We start from the raw sequence: 21,232 nt of genomic DNA, 5'->3' as shown, positions 1-21,232 counted from the left end.
TCCGAGAGGGCATGGCCCTCGATTCAGGATGCCCTCAGCCCACATAATTGTACACAGAGAGACACACAGAAAGTCACACATACGCACACAGACTTGGACGCAAGCCCCCGGCCCCTGGGACCGGCTGCAGGAAGTCCTCAGCTGCCCAAGCCTTTTTCACTTCAGCTTTTCCTAAATTTGCTTTGAGGAAGTTGCTGCTGCCTTGGAGTTCTCCCCTCTCTCTCACGCACTCCAGACCACATCCCTTCCCACCCTGACTTCTCTGGAAGCCAGGAGAACAGGGAGTGGAGAAAACAAACAGTAAATATGATGAATAATTCCATTCTACAGATGGCGGCAGGGAATAGGCAGTGGAGGAGAGAAAGTTGAGCCCAGAGGGGCATCAGGAGTGCTGGGGGAGCAGGTTGCAGGGGCAGTTAGGATGATCTCCTCACTGAGAAAGCGGCATCTCTGCAGATTTCTAGGCGAGGGGCATTCCAGGAAGAGGGGAGAGCCAGTGCAAAGGTCCTGAGGCAGGAGTGAGCCCGCCATGTTAGAGGAACAGAGAGGAAGCCAGTGTGGCTGTGGATGAGTATGAGTGAGGGAGCGGACGTTGGGGAGGTGAAGGGCCTGGCCCACTGTGGTGGCCTGGGCTTTCCCTCTGGTGACTGGGTATCTGATGGGAGCTATGCAGGGTTTGGAGCAGAGGAGGGATGCTGTGTGTGTGTGTGTGTGTGTGTGTGTGTGTGTGTGTGTGTGTGTGTATACATGTAACAGGGCTACCCTGGTGGTGCAGTGGTCAAGAATCCGCCTGCCAATGCAGGGGACATGGGTTCGATCCCTGGTCCGGGAAGATCCCACATGCCGCAGAGCAGCTAAGCCTGTGTGCCACAACTACCGAGCCTGCGCTCTAGAGCCCGCGAGCCACAACTACTGAGCCCACGTGCCGCAACTACTGAAGCCTGCGTGACTAGAGCCCATGCTCCACAACAAGAGAAGCCACCACAATGAGAAGCCCGCACACTGCAACCAAGAGTAGCCCTTGCTTGCCGCAACTAGAGAAAGCCTGCACACAGCAACGAAGACCCAACACAACCAAAAATAAATAAAATAAATAAATTAAAAATACATGTAAATACCAGCTTAACCTTTTGGGGTTTTTTTGGCTGCACCGCGCTGGATCTTAGTTCACCAACCGGGGATCGAGCCCTCCTCCCCTGCAGTAGAACTGTGGAGTCTTAACCACTGGGCCACCAGGGAAGTCCAACTTAACCTTTTTTTTTTTTTCAACTTAACCATTTTAAAGTACACAGTTCAGTGGTATGAAATACATTCACCTTGTCACGCAGCCATCACCACCATCCATCCCTGTCACTCATCTTGTAAAACTGAAACTCCATATGGAGGGATGCAGCCTGACTTGAGTTCTAACAGGGTCACTCTGGTTGCTGGGTGGAGACTAGACAAGGGCACCCAGACAGAAGCAGGGGAACCAGACAGAAGGCAAGAGGCAGGAGCCCTGGTTTCCACCAGGGCCACGCTTCACTGACCACCTGGATGACCTTGGGCAAATCACTTCACTCATTCTGAAGTTTGTTTTTTTTGTGTGTGTGTGGTACGCGGGCCTCTTATGGCCTCTCCCGTTGCGGAGCACAGGCTCCGGACGCGCAGGCTCAGCGGCCATGGCTCACGGGCCCAGCCGCTCCGCGGCATGTGGGATCTTCCCGGACCGGGGCACGAACCCGCGTCCCCTGCATCGGCAGGCGGACTCTCAACCACTGCACCACCAGGGAAGCCCCTGAAGTTTGTTTATTCATACCTTCGGTCAATTAGTCTTTCAACAAATATTTATTGAACATCTACTTCGTGTTCAGCACCGCGCTGGGTGCAGAGGGCACAAAATGAGCAGAGCAGACCCAGCCCCTGCCTCGAGGAGGGGCCGTGTGGCTGGGAAGATGGACAGCAGCAAAAATAATAATGCAGTGATAGTCCTGGTGGGGGTGGTGAGGGAGCAGCAGAGACAGCGAGCCTCAGAGGGAAAAGCATTCCCAGCAGGGGAAACGGCCTAGGCAGACGCTCTCAAGGGATCAGCCTACTGCTTCTAGGAAAGGCTTCCTCTCCTTTCCCTCCTCTAGACAAAAGAGGCCCAGAGGAGCCTGGGGGTCAAGCCCAGATCCCTCTTCTGTGAAATGGGGGTCCTCGTCGTACCTGCCGGCCCTAGATGTGAGGAGTAAATGAGCCAATGCACGGCAGGCTCCAGACACAGGGCACGGACAGGCCAAGAAGCCAACTGCCCCGCTCCCACCCACCCCACCCCGGTGTGGAGAAGCGGGTCCCCTGTGATGAGGTGTGATGGAGGGTCTCAGGGAAGACCTCCCACAACCCACCCCCAAATCTCTCCTCAATTTGCTTCCTGCTGTGCCTGAAATCCCTCTATTACAAACTCATTCCTTTGCACTGTGCTTTCCCACCCTTCCAGAGCCATCCATTCCTATTTGCCCCGGGCTGGGTGTTGCTCAGCCTTCACAGTTCAGGTCAAGCCTCCCTCTTTCAGAAAGTCTTCCCCGAGGGGCTTCCGTGGTGGCGCAGTGGTTGGGAGTCTGCCTGCCAATGCAGGGGACACGGGTTCAGGCCCTGGTCTGGGGGGATCCCACATGCCGCGGAGCGGCTGGGCCCATGAGCCGCAACTGCTGAGCCTGCACGTCGGGAGCTTGTGCTCCGCAACGGGAGAGGCCGTGACAGTGGGAGGCCTACGCACTGTGATGAAGAGTGGACCCCACTCGCCGCAACTAGAGAAAGCCCATGCACAGAAACGAAGACCTAACACAGCCAAAAATAAATAAATAAAATTTTAAAAAAAAAAAAAAAAAAAGAAAGTCTTCCCCGATTGCTGCTGCCCATGGAATTCTCTATCTTTCCCTCCTTTCCTTTCTCTCTCCCCTCACTCTGCACTGGCCTTTGGCTTTCACAGTCCCAGCCTCGGAGCTGAAAGGGCCCTGAGAAATTGCCCAACCCAGACCTCCCTGAGCCCCCATGCTTCAGATGAGGAAACTGAGGCCCATATACTGTGTTCTCAGGGCAGCTGGGATGAGGGCCAGGCCAACAGCACAGATCGGACTTACTTGTTTTTCAATGAAATGTAAAATATTTCACACGTACCAAAGGAACTGTGGAGGCCGCCGCAGCGTGCAGGGTCCCTCACGGAGGTTCACGTGCAGCTGGGGCTGCTTCGTCCGCCCGCCGAGAGGCACTCCCCAGGCTGTGGGAACCACTCTCCCTCAGCAGCTCTCAGATCATGGCTTCCGGGTCTGTGCTATTGATCAGGTTTTAAAGATAAAAGCCAAGCTATGAAGCTCGCTCTGAGGACCAGACTGAACATATCTGTGGGCTGATTTGGCCCTTGGGCTGCCAACTGCCACTTCTGTGGGCTCTGTGGACCTTGGTCAGCACCATGGGCTGGCTGTGCGAGCCTCGGCGAGGCAGCGGCCTTCTCTGAGCCCTGGTTTTGCCATCTGTGAAATGGAAGTAAAATACTGCCTCTTCAGGGGGCCGTCCACACATTCAGTATTTACTGATGGAGAGTGTGTGCTGGACATTGAGTGAAGACTACAGGGCAGGGGCACATCCCATGCAGGACCCCACTGAATCCTCCCTCCGGCCTCCAAGGGCTGTCGTGGTGCTGGGAAGAGACCGGGCCAGGATCCAGCCGTACTCAACACGCGGGTCATCGCAGCAGACCCAGGAGGCCTGGGCAGAATGACTCTGGTGGTCCCACGTGACCGAGGCACAGCAGCTTGTGACGAGCCGGTAGGTAGACTAGGGCTAAACTGCCACGCGTCTTGAACGTCACACCAAGGTGCCTGATGCGTAGGAGGTGCTCAGTACCTGTTTCCATTATATGAATGAATGAACGTGCAGCGGGGAGCCATGGGAAGCTCTTGAGCAGGGGAGGGCCCTGACTTTGATGGGATGTATCTGTGCAGTGCTTAGCTTAGTGGCTGGCCCTGACGAAGCAAGAGGGACTGGTGTCTCCATGGGCCTTCGTGTAGCCGTGCTGGGGAGTTCACAGGCCCCGGCCTGATGGAAACGGTGTGGCTGTGTCAGTGTGGAGGTGTGTTCATGGGCACTGCTGTGTGAATGGGAGCTGCTGCCCCCTTCTGCTTGGGCTCCCTGCCTATAAAACAGGGGTGAGGACGTCCTGGTGGCACACTGGTTAAGAATCCGCCTGCCAACGCAGGGGACACGGGTTCGAGCCCTGGTCCGGGAAGATCCCACATGCCGCAGAGTAGCTAAGCCCGTGCGCCACAACTACTGAAGCCCGCGTGCCTAGAGCTCGTGCTCCGCAACAAGAGAAGCCACCGCAATGAGAAGCCCAGGAAGAGCCCACATGCCGTGGAGCAACTAAGCCCGCGAGCCACAACTACTGAAGCCCGCGCGCGGAGCTCGTGCCCCACAAGAGAAGCCACCGCAATGAGAAGCCCGCGCACCCCAACGAAGAGTAGCCCCCGCTCGCCACAACTAGAGAAATCCGCGCACAGCAATAAAGACCCAATGCAGCCAAAAATAAATAAATAAATAAATAATGGGTGATAAAAATAAACAAATAAATAAATTTATTAAAAATAATAATAATAACAGGGGTGATAATAATGCTCCTTTCCTGTCGGGGGGTACTTCGAGAGTGGACGAGGCACATCCCTGCCCGGCCCGGTGCCCGGAGGGTGGGTAATCTTCACCTCAGGACCATTGCCTGGGTCCCTGTGTGGTGCCCCAGGCTGGGCAACCAGGCTCTGAGGAGTGGCTGCCATGGGGTGGGGACCCCCTGGAGGAGCCCACGGGGGACGAGGTGATGGCCAGTGAGGATGGGGAAGTCGGCGAGTCGGCTATCTTTAGCTCCTTCCCTCACCGCCCTTTTCCTCCGCCTGGCGGCGTGGGGCGGGGGCAGGCGCAGGCAGCGGCCGGGAGGGGCTACTTCTCCATAGTCACATGAGGCCCGGTGGCCCAGAGGCCAGCTGCGGGGCTGGGACAGGAGGAGGTGGGGCCGGCTGTGGTACCTGGCTCCCCCACCCCGACCTGTCCCCTGGTGCCCCCATCTCTCAAGCAAGCAGGGGCCCAGGGTGTGCGCCTACAAGAGGCGGCAGGCGAAGGAACATTGGTGCCGCGGTGGCTGCTGGGATGAGGTGTCCCTCCTGCTCCTCATTGGGAGCCTCCAGGCCCCAACTCGGTGGGGGAAGTGCGGTGCAGTGGTTAGCGCTGAGCTGCTGGTGCCTGGATTTGACTCTCTGCTTCAGCACTCCTGAGTGAGAGGCCGTTGCTTGGTCTCTCCATGCCTCCGTGTCCTCATTGTGCAAACAGGAGCGTCAGCAGGAACCTGGACTCACGACTCACAGGGCTGTCATGACCACTCAGTGAGACACAGCACCTAAGATGCCTGGCAGAGTATATTCTAGCTCTCTGACCTGGGAGGATTCTCTGTATCTCTCTGGGCCCCCATTTTCCCCATCTGTGAAATGGGAATAGTGATTGCAAGGATTAAATAAGATGGCTTTGAAAGGGTCCAACACAATGCTTGGCACACAGTAGGTACTCAACAAATAAGCACCCTTGGGGACTTTCCTGGCAGTCCTGTGATTAAGACCCCATACTTGCTCTGCAGGGGGCATGGGTTCAATCCCTGGTCGGCGAGCTAAGATCGCGCACGCTGCACACGCGGCCGAAGAAACCAAGACCAAATAAGCACCCGACTCTCTCCCTTGAGCCAAAATATCCTTTCCTGGCCCCTAGTACCATAGGTTCAGGGTGAAGTAACGCCCGGGCTCAACTCCCAGCCCTGCCAGTTATCACTGTGTGCCCTTGGGCAAGTGGCTCACTCTCTCTGAGCCTCAGTTTCTTGTTTATAAAATGGGGTAATAGTAGAAGCTGCCTCAAGGGGTGATCCTGAGTATTGAGTTTATATATATAAAGTACTTAGGACAGTACCCAATAGGTATAAGGTATTCACAATTACTACTACCTGTCAGCCTGGGCACCACCCTCCAGAGGCATTCAAAGTCAACATGAGCGCTTGTTATCAAGGGCCAGGGGCAGGTGAAGTTGGGCCCTGGGCAGCGTTGTGAGTCCAGGGGGCCGATGGATGCCAAGGACACAGGTCATTCAGACATTTAATAGTTCTGATGTATTAATAGGCCCTGGAAGTTTCCTGGATGCCACCTCTCTCATTCCTGGGCTCATGGATGTTGCTTTCTTGCCTCCAAGAGTTCGGGTCAGGCCCCTCTCCTCTCAGGGGTCCAGACCTGGCTTCAGAGCCTCTGCTGAAAGGACAGGGAGAGCTATTTGGGCTCCTGGGAGCAGCTCAGGAGTCCGGACCCCAGGAGGCACACGATACTTGGGAGGTCGGCAGGTCCCGAGCGCCAGCCTGAGTGCCAGAATGTCGCATGCAGGGCAGGGGCACCACAGAAGCTTCAGACAAGCAGCTTCCTGCCAAGAGCTGATGGGAGGAGGGTGAGGCCGCCGGAAGCCAGGGCTGGGCCCCCCCGCCGGGGTGGGGGGACAGGGCTGGAGGCTTTGGGGGATGAGGACTGAGGGGCGAACACGCAGCCCCCACTGGCAAGGCTGTCAGTGAGGATCGGGGGAGAGCACTTTGGGCTGAGCCCTCGAGGTGGCAGCAGCCTGTCCACCCCTCCATCCCCCAGGGCCATCCCAGGTAAGCTCCTCGAAGTCACTGGCTCTGCCTTTTACGGCAATGGTGGCTCCTGCCACCTCCCTGTTCCCACGTGCTCAGAAATTCCCAGCAGGTTTGTTTTTTTTTCCAGGAGGAATGTAATGAGGCTCCTTGTTCTGTCACCACAGGATCCCAGAGAGGTCTGTCTGGGGATTCTGGTGACAGGAAGCACACACCGCCATGCACTTGGAGATGCACTCTCTGTGACACACACAAACAAGGTCTACAGGAGGCCCAGACCGCTGCCCAGCCCACCACAGGCCCACGGAAATGCCTGGGGACCCCCTCATGGGACACCCAGACGTACACAAGAACGGGCGACTCCCAGAGACCCTGGGAACAACATTTACTGAGCACCTACTATATGCCAGGTCCTGGCTATGGAGGCGGGGCTGGGGGCAGAGCCGGCCCCACCTTCGTGGAACTCACTCAGCTGCCTCCCTCGGGAGTTCAGATCTGAGCCCCAAAGCCTCGTTCCCACCTCAGGGCCTTTGTGCCTACTGTTCCCTCCGCGTGGGGCGTTCTCCCCTTAGAGCTCCACCAGGCTGGATCCTTTACACCCTCAGGTCTCAGAAAGGACTCCTCTGCATCATCACTCGGCATCCCAATGTCCTGTCTTATTTCTTCACAGCATTCATCACTTTTTTTCTAAGTGCATTTAGGGAAATTCCCTGGCGGTCCAGTGGTTAGGACTCCGTGCTTTCACCGCCGTGGACCTGGGTTCAATCCCTGGTCAGGGAACCAATATCCCGCAAGCCATGCAGCGTGGGCAAAAAAAAATCTTTTTTTTTTTTTAAGTAAAAAATAAAGTGCATTTACTATGAAAGTAACTTTCTCAATGTCCATAATACAGATGCACTTTCACAATCCAATATACAACTCAAAAAGCTTTACAGCCCCAAACTTATATTTACTAAGTTTCCAATTTGAATGAAGTCTAAAATATACAAATCAGGGCCCTGACCATACAAAAGGATAATATTCAAAGAAAGCTCAGTTCAGAATCATTCTGTTTTTGGATCCACAGCAACTTTTGTAGTAACTAGACTTAACAGTAATGTAATTCTAATGAAGAAAGTTAAATCAGGGATCTCTAAATTCTGACCCACATCTATCACCAATGACTCAGATGTTTCTTTCTAATGAATTAACCATTTCATGCATAAAGTTCTGAAATGGCCAACAGACCACAGGAACTTTACGCTCCTGCTTAAAACCAAAAGCTTCAGCAAACTGCTGGCCTTAATTCAGGGCGAAAGCGTTATCATTTGTATTACCCAAATATTATCTTAGCAGACAAATGCTTTCTTTCTTACTTTAGGCCACAGGGCATGTGGGATCTTCAGGGATCGAACCCACACCCCCTGCAGTGGAAGAGCAGTCTTAACCACTGGACCGCCAGGGAAGTCCCTCATCACTTCTGAAACTGTCTTGTTTGCCTGTGTCTCCTGTCTGCCCTCCCCAACTAGAATAAAAGCTCCTTGAGAGATAGACCTTCGAGTTCAGCACTGCTTCCCCAGCACCTGGAGGAGTGCTCTGTCCACCGCGGGCGCTCAGGTTTCTTGAGAATGAAGCTGATCCCACACACGTGGCTGAGGTTCCCGCTGCCCCTGGAAGCCCAATTACTCGTCCTGACTAGTTCCAGGCATTCTGTGCACGCGCTGGGGCTGTCTTCCACACTGGGTCCCATAACCACCACCTCTGAGGTGGCCAGTCACCACCCAGATGAGGCTGAGGCTCAGATCTGTGACCTTGGGTGTGCCTCAAAGCACTCACTGGCCAGGGGCAGGGCGCGGGGATGGTCAACAGATAAGGGCTCAGCCCTTGTCAAGCAAGCCTGCCCCTGAAAAGGCTCTTTGCGCACATGTCACATGTGTGGGGACGTGAGCGTGTGCTCTACCTGTGCTGTTGGAGGCACATGTGCACACCCTCAACCTGTTCTCTGGACCCACGTCCCGAGTCATCCTGGCCGTACCTACAACTGGGCCGAGTCCTGAAAGGGAGTGAGGCCCAGCCAGGACGGCTCAAACCAGCAGCCTTTCGTACCTGGGCTGGGTGGGCAGCTGGGCTCCAGGGCTGGCCTAAGGGTCTGGGGAGGCCCACAGGCTAAGAGGCCAAGAGCAACCAGGATGAGCGAGGGGACGCTGTGGGGCCACTGCCCAGCTCAGCACCCTCCCCAGGATATGACTGAAGTTCCCCAGTGAATAGAACCCAAAGACCAGGAGCCCAGCTCCCACGCCTGGCTCTGCCGCAGGTGCCTGGTGGCCTTGAGGCAGGTCCTGACCCCCTCTGGCTGTGGGCTTGACTCCCAGGATTATGGGGCATCTGAAGAGACCCCGGTTGGGGAAGGGATTCTGCGCTCCCCACAAAGCCCAGAGGTCCTCCTGCAGGGCTGCCCCAACTGGGTGCTGCCCACTCTCGCCCCCTGGTGGCTCCAGCCTGAAATGCAGCTCTGGCCAGTCGAGGCCTGGATCCTGAGCAACGGGTGCTGCACAGGGTGGCAAATTGGCCCAGAAGTTGGCTTTGAGGCCCACTGCCCCACAGAGGTCAGAAGGGACTCCAGAGAAGTGGGCAGACAGACGTTGGGGAGGGGTCCCGCGCCAAGGGCTCTTGCTCAGCCCCTCCAGACCTCAGCCAGCCTCTGCCTCAGGGCCCACATGTAATTCCTGCAACCTCCTCTGTGCCTTGACTGGACATCTTAGGGCCTCACGCGAGTCATGGGGATACCATGCTCATTGGGAACCAGAGGTTCAACTCGGCCACCTCCAGTCATCTTGAGACAGCACCATAAGTATGGGACCTCCATCTAACCCCAGCTATCACTACCCCTCCCTTTTGAAGAGGAAACTAAGGCTCAGAAGATGCCAGAACCCAAGTGATTAACTGGTGGGCAACCAGCTGTCTGCCAGCAGACCGGGCAGGGCCGTCGGCGCTGCTGCAGCTGTGCTCTCTGCCCTCCACGTAGGTGGGGCTGAGGCACACACACCACACGGGCAGATGTGACGTGGGGAGCAGCTGCGGCCGGAAGGGGGATAAGCGGGGGCATTTTGTACACCTGGAACGCCAGGGGCTGGACTGGGGTTCAGTCACCCCACCAAAGGGTGGGCCAGACATCACAGGACTGGGTGCTGGGCTCTAGCAGCCAAGCTCTTACCAGCCTACATGATGCAGGTGCACAACATGGTCGGCACGGGACCGGGGGCTGAGCCAAGTTACCAAAGCAGACCTAGACCAGAATGGAAATTGGGGTTCAATGACCTCACCCAGCCAGGTGAGTCTGGTCAAGGCACTCGACCTCTGCCGGTCCACATTCTCACCTGTTTTAATGAAGTCCTGGTTAATCACCAGGGCTTTCCTCAAAGCAAGCATTCCAGTGTTTCCCGGAGTCCCAGGTGCCGTTCAGGGCTTCGACACGACACCCTCTCCCATGGCCAGAACTCTGCCGCTGGCTACAGAAGAACCTCCACAAGCCCTAACTGGAACCCCTGCTGCATGGACTAGTGACTAAATTAGGTACCTGCACTCAGCAGAGAGCCAGGTCCTGCCCTGCCCTGCCTGCCCTGCCCATGGGCAACAGCAACACCAGATCCTCACTGCCTCCTTCCAAGCTGCAGACACAACTTCTACAGCAGAGCCCCAGCTTCCTCGCCCTGTGACAAACATTTCACACAGAGCTCACTCCCCAGGCTGGCCATACAGTGCAGGGCAGACCAGGCTGGCTGGCTCTCGACCCCCGCTTCACCTAGTCTCCTCCAAGCATGGGGCGGCCCGGCAAGTGGCAGGGGAAAGGGGCAACCAAAGAGGTTGGGGGGACAGCACGCCCCTGGGAGCATGAGGGCCGAGGGAGGCAGCCAGGACCGGGAAGGTGAAGTACAGGCAGATGGATGTCACTGGAAAATAACTTTATTGAGATTCTACCAGCCGTATAATCTGTTCTGACGTTAGGCCCCTTCTTCCTTTGCAATTCGGTCCTTCTTAAGTGGTCCCTGTGGAGAGAAATGCAGCAGGCAAGGTTAGAGATAGAAGGCAGTTAAGAATAACCGCCAACCGCAGTGCCATCCGATTCCGGGCTGGTCTCCACAGCCCGGGGCACACACAGGCACAAGGTGGCCCCCTCTGCATCAGCACCAGATGGGCAGGCTGACAGGAGACAGCAGCTGAAAGCCACCCCCACCCCAGCCTGAGGGCAGAGAGGTAGGTGCTCACCATGAATGCTTTCTTCTCCTCCACAGTCTGGAAGCGGCCATGGCCAAATTTGGAGGTGGTGTCAATAAACTTGAGGTCGATCTTCTCCAGGGCCCGCCGTTTGGTCTGCACCAGCAAGGACTGTGGACCAAGAGAGCAAGGGTACAGAGCCACGCCTTTCTCTGTACCATCTTTGTTCACAGGTCCCTCATCTTAAGAGGGCAGAGGTCAACTCCATCTAAATCAGTCCTGGAATCAGGACACCCACCCAACCCAAACACCACCATCCAGCCACTACCAAGGGGCTTCCTCCTGCCACCAGGCGGATGAGAATACAATTAAGAACAAAAGCAAACAGCCGGGCCAGGCCAGACACGGAATTCCCTCCTCCCGGGCCTTCAAAGTCAGGAGTAGCATCCCTACCCCCCCTTCCCTCCCAACCCCGAAACAGAGCTCAACACCCCCTCCTCCAGCCTCACCTTGCGAAGGGTGAGCACGCGCTTCTTGGTTCCCACCACGCAGCCTTTGAGCATGACAAAGTCATTGGTCACTTCACCGTAGTGGACAAAGCCACCCTGGGACGGAGCAAGGCCATCAAAGGTCAGCACAGATCAAGTATGGGGCTGGAGACAGGTCTGACCGCGCACACAACACCCCCCGCCCCCGCAGGTCCTGGTGGTCCCACCACCTGACCAGAGCTGTTCTCAGAAGGAAGGCAGCGAGGAATACTTCCGCAGTCTGACTCGGGCGCCGCACCCAGCGCTCATTCCAGGGCATCATCACTGAACAGCTGGGCCTGCCACCCCACTCCTCACGAGCCAGTCTCCCCCCCCCCACCAATGACAAAGGGTGCACAGACAGCTGGATGCTGTACAGGGGTCCAGTTAACTGGCTGTAAAAATGGCCCCAGCCCCATAGGGGAGGCCTGGAACCGGAAATCCCCCCCAGACCAGATACCTGAGGCTTTGCATGGACAGCTCCCATTACTCACCAGAGGGTTGATGCTCTTGTCAGACAGATCGTAATCAGTAGAGGCATTGTTCTTGATCAGTTTGCCATCCTTGATGAGGTAGCCCTGGCCAATCTTGTAGATCTGAAGGAGGACATGAGCATAAATACTTGAGAACAAGAAAACTGGTCGGAGAGACAGCTCAGAGGCCTCTGGAGCTGGCTGGACGCAAGGACAGCCATTAGGGACAAATGATCCATCTTGGGGGTGGGCTAGCCTACAAAGGGCTCTGGGAAAGCAGCTATGACCTCGGCCCTAGTGAGGGGGCGTCCCAGGCTTTGAGCAAAGAAAAGGTGGCTGGGCCTGAACCGAAAACAATGCCATCCAGTGAGACAATGGATGAGGCTTCTCCAAACACTATGGAACAGGAGAGGGGAGACAAAGCTCACGTCCTCAGCCCCGCCAAGGGTCAGCTGCACCAGAAAGAACCACGTTCAAGGATGGCACTTTACTACCATGACACCCGAGAGTCAGAACTGTGCCACCAGACACGAGCAACTAAGTCCACGGGGTGCTCCGCCACAAATGGACCGATGGTGACGGGGACTGGAAACCCCAATTCCCGATATTGCCCTCCTAGGGTTAAAGTCTCCACAGGACCCCCTTGGGCACCTCACCTTCTTGTTGATCTCGGTGCGGTGATGGTAGCCTTTCTGCCCGGCCCGAGCCACAGAGAAGGCCACCCGTGCGGGATGCCACGCCCCAATACAGGCAACCTTTCGCAGCCCTCGGTGGGTCTTACGGGGCAGCTTCTTGGTGTGCCAACGGCTGGTGACCCCTGGAATAGACACATGCTATTACTGGGGTGCCTGGCACCCATGCCATTGGCCCTTTCTTGCTATGAATGCCCAACTTGAGTTTGTGGTACTCTGTCCACAGAACATGCAATGCAACATGATTGCCATGTCCTCTCCCTTCTTCTATCTCCATGCAAGCTTGAATACCAGCTGAGACACAACCCTTGAGTTATAATCAGCAAAGAACAGGCCTTGGAAAATCAGCCCTACTAGCACGTGATCATGCTCATTTGAGAGCATTCAGGAAGCCCCCAGCGCGTTTTGCAGTGTGCTCAAAGCGTATGTATGTCATGCCCGGTCCCACATGCTACCCCAGCCACCTGACCGCAGCACTGTCCTCAGAAGGCAGGCAGCGAGGAGTACTTCCGCAGCCTGACTCGGGCGCCGCACCCAGCACTCATTCCAGGGCCTCATCGCGGAACAGCTGGGCCCGCCACCCCTCTCCCAGGTTAGCCACAGCAACGTGGGCCACTGCGAAGCTCACCTTTGTAGCCTTTGCCCTTGGTCACTCCAATGACATCAATCATCTCATCCTGCCCAAACACCTGGTTCACAGGGACCTGCTGCTCCAGCCTCTCTCGGGCCCAGTCCAGTTTTTCGGCCACAGTGCCTCCGTTCACCTGGATCTCCATGAGGTGGGCCTTCTTCTGGCGTAGAGGAAGCAGGCGCATCTAAAAGGAACAGATGCTTCAAGGTGAGAGGAACTCAGGCTGGGCACGAGAGGCAACAGTTTTGCTTTCCAGTGTTACGACTCCCCACTGGGTACCATTCCCCTTTCAATTCTGGTGCCTGAATCAGGTCAGAATAAGCTGATCCTTGACAGACACACCAGGCCCACCTTAAGACAGGCTGATTTAACCAGACCCCGGGACCAACCAGCCCAATGTTCCTGCTGTCCTTTTGGCCAGTTCCCTTGGGGTACCTGCCCTGGTTTACCCTGGCCATCTACCTTGCTCTGTTAACTATCAGTAAGCCACTTATTTTGGGAGCAGGAGAACACTGTGAGAGTACAAGCTGTGATTAGGGAATGAATCTAAACAGATTTTAGAGCTGTCCAGTGTTATCCTACTGACCCGTCTTCAGTAATGGTCACACACCACAAATCTATGGTAATCTGGTCGCCACTAACCACACAGGACTACTGATCACTTAGAATCATGGGTATACACCCAGGATAATCGCCCAGACTGAACAAAGGCGGCACCCATTCCTACCCAGACAACCAAGAGCTAATTCAGCTCACATGTCAAGTCTGAAGTGCAAACAGCCAGCATCTCAACACTATTTTCAGTTAGGGGCTAGACAACGTTAGTTATGACTCACCGGTTCCTTCAACCAGTTCTCCTAAAATGGGATGTGGTTTTTCCTAATTAAGAACCATCGGGGACACAGTGCCCTCTGCTGGCAACAAAAAACCCAACCCTATGTGAGGAGACCTGGATGCCTTCTCAAGCAGACAACTGTCCTTGATATGGCCCCAGGAACCCAGGCCTCAAGGCAGGGCACTGGCTGGACTGTGTTGCTTTTAACAACCCCTTCCTCCTCCAGGAAATAAGTATAAGAACCTCGAAGTCTTACCATCCCTAAAATCCTGAGGCTTGACACAAAACCAGTGTGAGCTGAGGATCAACTCAGAAGGTAACTGAGTCCCCCAAAGGCCACAGGTGGTCATGTAGGTCATCACCTCCATTGACAATAAGCAGTGGGCGCTCACCTGGGTGTGGGCAATGACTCGGATGACCTGGCAGTACTTCTTCATGCTGCTGAAGTCCCTCTCCAGCTGCTTCTTGCCGTCTACATCCTGCCACTTCTTGCAGTATTTGGTGAAGGCCTTCTTCTTAGATTTATGCCTTCAGGAGCAGAGCAGAGTTGGGGAGGGGGCCAGGTGCCAGTCTTCATCACCCTCCAAGGGGTGAGCGGAAGACACGGGCACCGTGTGGGGACAGGGCTCATTGCCGGCTTCTAGGGAGCCCTTTCCACCGGCAAGCGGAGCCTGGATGGAGCTCATCGGGCAGAGCCGAGCGGAGCTGAGCAGAGGTCCACAAGATTAATGATGCAAGTCACATACATTCAGACACACAAGTTCTTGCTCCAGGTTATCCATTAACCAGACCACACACCGGGGCTAGTGGGGTCTGGGGGCATTATTGCTATCCCTCAGCTTCTAAGTAGACTCAACACTTGCCAGCAACTCAGGAAATACTGAACTGACTCCAGGTAGCACCCACTAAGGTGAGCACTGAAGGAAATGTCTCAAGATGCTGCTCCCAGCGCAGCAAAGAATTGTTCTGCTCTGTTCTGCAACTAAACCTGACACCAGAGCAGCTCCTCCCACCCCGGCTATGGAGCTGAGGCCCTGGCCCTCCTGGCCAGCCTAACCCAGGGCGAGGGCGGCATCGGGCTCCCTTACCAGTTCTTATAGAAGCGCCTTTTGCATTCATCACTGATATGCTCAGCAAAGATGGTCTTAAAGGTCCGGAGGCCTCGAGGTGTTTCCACGTAGCCCACAATGCCCACAATGACCATGGGCGGCGTCTCCACGATGGTCACAGCCTCCACAACTTCCTTCTTGTTCACCTCTGCAGACGAAGCAGGCAGTTAGACCTGAGTGGGCTGCCTCAAGTACCCGGCAGGAGGGCTGTCTTTTGGAAAAATGTCGCGTACCCTTCCAGGCCAGCAAAGCAAGTTGCTTCAGATGACAGGAAGGTTTGTGGGCAAGTCTGCACCGCAGCCCAAACTCCCTCACTGCTGAATGCTCAGTCTGTGTGCATTGACCTTTTCAGCACAAAACTATCTGGACCCTATGCAGCCAAGTAACAGCCTGATTTCGGTGGTTTATCATAACCATCTCCAGAGACAAACTCCTTATTACCTAGAAAATACAAGAGTACTAAGTATAGTGAGATAGTAATTCCTCAGCATAGACCATTTTAACTGTCTATTTACTGTGTTTCAATCACCAGCACCGTGTTCTACTTAGCCCCTTTTCTACTTCGAGCTTCACAACCCAGGAACATGGGTAGTATTCAGGCGTTCAGGTGAGGCTCACAGTTCAGGGCTGCCACTAAAATGTGAGTGGAGTCTCTATTTAACCCTCAGTGGTTGCCACCTCCCATGTTAGCAGACTTCTCTGTGCTGCAGCTCTTGACAGATTTCCCCATCACGCTCCCCTACACCATTGCATCCCTCTGCCTAATTCAAGCACTGCCAGCCACCTGAACCCGGGAAGCATTAATCGATCCTAAAATACATTTCCATTGTGATATCTAGAGGTTCTGTTGATCTCTCCAAAGCCTGCTCTCCTGAGAGCTTGGCCCCATCTAGTCAGTTCCCACCAACTCCTACCCTCCCATCAGCTAGGAAGATGCAGCATGTACTTACTGGAGCCTGGTCTATCGACCTCCCTCACAATGTGGGTCATGCCAGCCTTGTAGCCGAGGAAGGCTGTGAGGTGCACGGGCTTGCAAGAGTCATCCTTGGGGAAGCTCTTCACCTTCCCGCGGTGCCGGCTGCTGCGCTTCCGAGGCAGAAAGCCCAGGGACCCGTGCCTGGGAGCGGAGAACTTCCTGTGAGACTAGGAGAAGATGATCGATCAACGTTAGCACCTTCTAAGTAGCTCACACCTCTTCATCCCCAGAGGCCTAGGGTCTAAGATTCCCAGCAATGCTGGACCCACACCAGGAACCCAGGTCACAGGCTTCTGCGCTGGCTTTACTTTTTTCGGGATCACACATCTAAAAGGCATTATTCAGCCAAATAAGTTAAACATGCATCTCAAACCCTCACCCTATAATTTAAAGAACATGAACCCCCCACCTTTTCCTGTAGAGGACAAAGGCACACCAGGTAATGGCATTAAAAATCGCTTAACAAGCAGCCTTATGTGCGAGTCAGTTAAGATTCTGACCACGCATGTATATACAATGGAATGTTACTCAGCCATAAGGAACGAAACTGAGTTATTTGTAATGAGGTGGATGGACCTAGAGTCTGTCATACAGAATGAAGTCAGAAAAAGAAAAATACCGTATGCCAACACACGTCTATGGAATCTGAAAAGACAGTACTGATGAACCTAGTGGCAGGGCAGGAATAAAGACGCAGACGTAGAGAACAGACTTGACGACACGGGGGTGGGGAGAAGCTGGGACGAAGTGAGAGTAGCATGGACATACACACACTACCAAATGTAAAATGGACGGCTGGTGGGAAGCTGCTGCATAGCACGGGGAGATCAGCTCGGTGCTGTGTGACGACCTAGGATGGGATAGGGAGGGCGGGAGGGAGACGCAAGAGGGAGGGAATATGGGGATATACGTATACGTATAGCTGATTCACGTTGTGGTGCAGCAGAAACACAACATTGTAAAGCAACTGTACTCCAATAAACATTCTGTCCACGATAGGGACTCCTGGTCAAACGGCTGGGTGGCAGGTAATGGTAGTAAAGGTTCCTCATGCTCCCAACGGGAGCTAACTGGCAACTGGAGGCCACTAGAACTCGAAAGAACCAAATCAGAACATGACAATCAGCACGCAAGTCTCTGTCCGCCCGTCAATAAGTTCATCATCTCTGGTTTCTGATAACTCTAGAGGCCCAAGGAGTTGTACCAACCGTCCCAGACGTTTCAGAATGAGGATTCAACAACCCATACACAAAGCCTCCCCTGCCGCCTGCGGCCTGGATTTCTGCACCTCCCACTTTCACAACAGTGCCAAACGCTCCCACCCAAGGTCCTCCTGGCCAAAGTGCTCATGACTCGGATCTCGAATGCTGAGGCCGAGATCTAGGAATAATCCATGGCTTGAAGATTGTCGGGCCTGGGCCGCCCAACCCAGCTCCCGTGGCAAGGCCTCTCGCCAGCCGACCGGCAGGCCCAAAGCCAACCTCAGGCCTCGGACATTTTCAGAAAATACACCTGACTGCGGATTCTGCTGAGTGCCCCATGCTCCTAGAGCAGAACCCCGGCACCGGGTGAGGCGAGATGGCGGGGATGTGCCGCGGATTCACTCATGCCGCCGCGACAGACAAGTAGAAGTCCGCCATAACGTCCCTTACCATACTGCCGTCGGATGCTGCCAGTAGAGATCGTTCGACTCTCGGCGCGCGATATATAAATTCCAGTCTGGCTCCGCCCCTTCCGGCGTGCGAGCGCGCGCCCGCGGCAGACGTCGGGTCGGGGGGCGGGTACTGGGTGCCGTTTCCACCCACGCTCGTCCTCTCCTTGCTTACGTTCCGACCGGGACGTCAATTTCGTAGGCGGGACTTAGAGGCTCTACGGCGAGTGGCTGAGTTCAAACTTAGTGAAAAGCCTCGGACTCGCCGGCAGAGAGTTGTCCTGAGGCGTTGGGCAGCAGCTAAATTTGATGAAACGGCTGTTACGGTGAAGGAAAATGGCTACGTCGGTTCTTTTCATATGAAATGCAGGTTTCATATGAAACCTTTGGAATTGAGTAACCCTGTTGGGGCTTCAGTTCCAAGGCGCTTTCCCACGTGGTATCCCGCTTCCGTCCCACACAGCGTTGTTGCCATTTTGCAGGCACATAGAAGTGGGACGAGTCGCACCGCTTCCACCAGCTCGAAGTTGGACAGGAAAGACAGGAACCCTGGTTTCCTGGCTCCCAACCCAGAGCCGCTTCCCGGTACCAGCTTGTCTTTAATGCTTCCTGATTTCGGGTCCCCCTCCCTCAAGCTCCATCTCGGCTATTCCTCCGAGAATCTGGCTGGGGGGGCCCGTGCTTGGTTCTGAAGGTCTTAGGCGACGGAACCACCTCACCGTCTAGGGTCATGGGTCCAGCTGCCCGGCCTCACGGACCCTGGCCCTCCCTGCTTCCCAGACTCTGCATGAATCGCCCTTGCTGATGTCTGCTTGGGCTCGGGGTCACCTAGGTCCTAGGCGGCTCCTAGCGGCTCTCCCTGCCGCCAGGCTTGCCCCTCCAAATCTTTCTAAGAATCAAATCCCTTTTTGTTACTTCCCATGACCCTGCCCACGCCCACCCCCAACCCTTGTTGTTTCCCGTGGATTAAGCCTTAACTTCTGAGCCTGCCAGCCAAGAAGCTGCCCTAACTAGCTACTCCAGCCTCTTCGCTGCAGGCGAATACACACACTTTTTCATAGATCACCACCTTCCACATCCATCCTACCCCGTCCTGTTCTTGGATTCTGGGACTGACCATTGCTCACACCATTGTTAAAAAACATTCTCTCGGGCTTCCCTGGTGGCGCAGTGGTTGAGAGTCCTGCCAATGCAGGGGACGCGGGTTCGTGCCCCGGTCCGGGAAGATCCCACATGCCGCGGATCGGCTGGGCCCGTGAGCCATGGCCGCTGAGCCTGCGCGTCCGGAGCCTGTGCTTCGCAACGGGAGAGGCCACAACAGTGAGAGGCCCGCGTACCGCAAAAAAACAGAACAAACAAACATACAAAAAAACATTCTCTCATGTAACCCTCGCGCCATCCCCCAGGGGCAGTTCTGACAATCCTCAGCCCCTTACTGGAAATCTTTGGGGCCAGATATGTATCCAGATTCAGCATTCTTCATGCTTTAGATAATACCATGCAATATGGTGCACATACTATATATTATATAATCATCCCTAAGCTGTTGAATGAAACACGTTAATTCTTCTAAGAAACGTGAATATTCACATGGAGTGGGATAAGTATGAATAGCCTCACAGTTAAAGGCTAACTTAGTTACCTAAAAAATTCAGGTTAGGGCTTCCCTGGTGGTGCAGTGGTTGAGAGTCCGCCTCCCGATGCAGGGAACACAGGTTCGTGCCCCGGTCCGGGAAGATCCCACATGCCGTGGAGCGGCTGGGGCCGTGAGCCATGGCCGCTGAGCCTGCGCGTCCGGAGCCTGTGCTCCGCAACGGGAGAGGCCACAACAGTGAGAGGCCCGAGTACCGCAAAAAAAAAAAAAAAAATTCAGGTTAGTTTGGTTTTTGCCACCAAATGACTTAAGAAGATTTTTCTTAATGCCATTTACAGCAACATGGATTGACCTAGAGATTATCATACTGAGTGAAGTAAGTCAGAAAGAGAAAGACCAATACCGTGTGATATCACTTATATGTGGAATCTAAAATATGATACAGTTGAACTTATTTACAAAACAGAAACAGATTCACAGACATAGAAAACAAACTTACAGTTACCAAAGAGGAAAGGGGGAGGGATGGATTTGGCGTTTGGGATTAGCAGATACAAACTACTATACATAAAATAGACAAACAAGGTGCTACTGTATAGCACAGGGAACTATATTCAATATCCTGTAATAAACCGTAATGAAAAAGATATAACTGAGTCATTTTGCTATACACCAGAAGCTGACACAACACTGTAAATCAACTATACTTCAATTAAAAAAAAGTTTTTTCATTTCAGAATTGCAGACAAGGAATTATGGCCCACATGACACAGAAAACTAAGTTCAGGCCAAGAGGAAATAATTTGGCAAAAGTCATGCAATTAATAAAGGACAGAGCTCAAGTCTGACTGAGTCTAGGTTGGGTTTTCATGACATCAGACTCAGGGTTCAGTAGCCCTTTCACTGGAAAAGGAGCTCTGGGGTCCTGAGTCACTCATTCACTCAATAAGAAATTCTTCCTAAAGGCCTGCTCTGTGCCAGGTACTGCACCAGTCTGTGGAAATTTGTAAGAGAACAAGACAGCTACCATTGCAGACCAAATAAGACTGTTTAAAATTGTGATGAGGGTTGAAAAAGATTTAACAAACAATGTTACCAAAGGTCCTGGACAAACCATTCCCCCTAAAAGGAATTCCCTCTTTCCAGTCAGAGAAAAGAGTATCAACAGACCTGCACAGTCCTGCCAGTTGTGCACATAGCTCACTGGGTTATTGCCTTGGGCCTTATTTCCCCATCTGTCAAATGAGGGATTCATTCATTCACTCAGCAAATGTGTACTGAGCCTACTCTGCCTAAGAATGACATTAAAGGACCAACTACAGGTGAGAATAAGGTAGAAGGGCTTTCACTACTCTATGGAAGCTGTCAGGTGGGTGACCTGGAAAAGGACACTGAGGGTAGACATGAAGGAGCAGAATCAGGAGATATTTAGGATAGCAGGATCTGGAGACTATTTGTATGAGTCATTGTGGGTGGGGGCAGGGAGAGGAAGCAGAGATGGCAGGAGTCAGGATATCCGTTTTGGAATATTGGATAGATAACATTACTTTTAGAAAGGATAGATTAATTTATATATGTAGGTTTGGATTCAGTTATGGGGTTAACTGTATCTTTCCTTCTTCCAAGAACATGTCTAAGACTACAGAGTGAGGTGTATGCAAATCAACAAGAAAAAAATAAGGGACTTCCCTGGTGGTACAGTGGTTAGGAATCCGCCTGCCAATGCAGAGGACGCTGGTTCGATCCCTGGTCTGGGAAGATCCCACATACCTAGGAGCAACGAAGCCCGTGCACCACAACTTCTGAGCCTGTGCTCTAAAGCCCGCGAGCCACAACTACTGAAGCCGGCGCGCCTAGAGCCCATGCTCCGCAACAAGAGAATCCACCGC

At 54.0% G+C, this 21,232-nt stretch overlaps 1 protein-coding gene and 5 non-coding genes across 7 annotated transcripts; all 6 read right to left on the bottom strand.

The window, feature by feature from the left end:
• Positions 1-7,827: 7,827 nt before the first annotated feature.
• LOC132530107 (small nucleolar RNA SNORA2/SNORA34 family) lies at positions 7,828-7,957 on the bottom strand. Its single transcript, XR_009543665.1, has one exon. It is a non-coding gene; the product is annotated as a small nucleolar RNA SNORA2/SNORA34 family (small nucleolar RNA).
• Positions 7,958-10,585: 2,628 nt separating this feature from the next.
• RPL3 (ribosomal protein L3) lies at positions 10,586-17,818 on the bottom strand. Of its 2 annotated transcripts, none has more exons than XM_060164906.1 (10): positions 17,751-17,818; positions 16,073-16,265; positions 15,102-15,270; positions 14,406-14,541; positions 13,176-13,362; positions 12,512-12,672; positions 11,877-11,978; positions 11,365-11,460; positions 10,907-11,026; positions 10,586-10,686 (listed from the first exon to the last, which is right to left on the bottom strand). In XM_060164906.1, exons 1-10 carry the CDS (start codon positions 17,751-17,753, stop codon positions 10,642-10,644), a joined length of 1,212 nt encoding a protein of 403 aa, XP_060020889.1. In that variant the 5' UTR covers positions 17,754-17,818; the 3' UTR covers positions 10,586-10,641. The 2 variants fall into 2 exon arrangements, with proteins under 2 accessions (XP_060020889.1, XP_060020890.1); XM_060164907.1 differs by lacking the exon at positions 17,751-17,818 and adding an exon at positions 17,611-17,736.
• LOC132530118 (small nucleolar RNA U83B) lies at positions 11,583-11,676 on the bottom strand. Its single transcript, XR_009543677.1, has one exon. It is a non-coding gene; the product is annotated as a small nucleolar RNA U83B (small nucleolar RNA).
• Positions 13,023-13,116, bottom strand: LOC132530120 (small nucleolar RNA U83B). The gene has a single exon (XR_009543678.1). It is a non-coding gene; the product is annotated as a small nucleolar RNA U83B (small nucleolar RNA).
• On the bottom strand, positions 14,542-14,596 carry LOC132530126 (small nucleolar RNA U82P). The gene has a single exon (XR_009543683.1). It is a non-coding gene; the product is annotated as a small nucleolar RNA U82P (small nucleolar RNA).
• LOC132530099 (small nucleolar RNA SNORD43) lies at positions 17,203-17,267 on the bottom strand. Its single transcript, XR_009543657.1, has one exon. It is a non-coding gene; the product is annotated as a small nucleolar RNA SNORD43 (small nucleolar RNA).
• Positions 17,819-21,232: the final 3,414 nt, after the last annotated feature.

The sequence above is a fragment of the Lagenorhynchus albirostris genome, chromosome 11 (assembly GCF_949774975.1).
Source record: "Lagenorhynchus albirostris chromosome 11, mLagAlb1.1, whole genome shotgun sequence".
Taxonomy (NCBI): Eukaryota; Metazoa; Chordata; class Mammalia; order Artiodactyla; family Delphinidae; genus Lagenorhynchus; species Lagenorhynchus albirostris.
Note: the sequence above shows the minus strand (reverse complement) of the source record. Positions and strands in the feature narration are given on the sequence as shown.

Coding starts and splice junctions, on each gene's coding strand:
- RPL3 (XM_060164906.1), bottom strand. Junction 14,542..15,101: donor AGGCGCTTCTATAAGAACTG/GTAAGGGAGCCC, acceptor CTGCTCCTGAAG/GCATAAATCTAAGAAGAAGG. Junction 11,461..11,876: donor ACAAGAGCATCAACCCTCTG/GTGAGTAATGGG, acceptor GCTCCGTCCCAG/GGTGGCTTTGTCCACTACGG.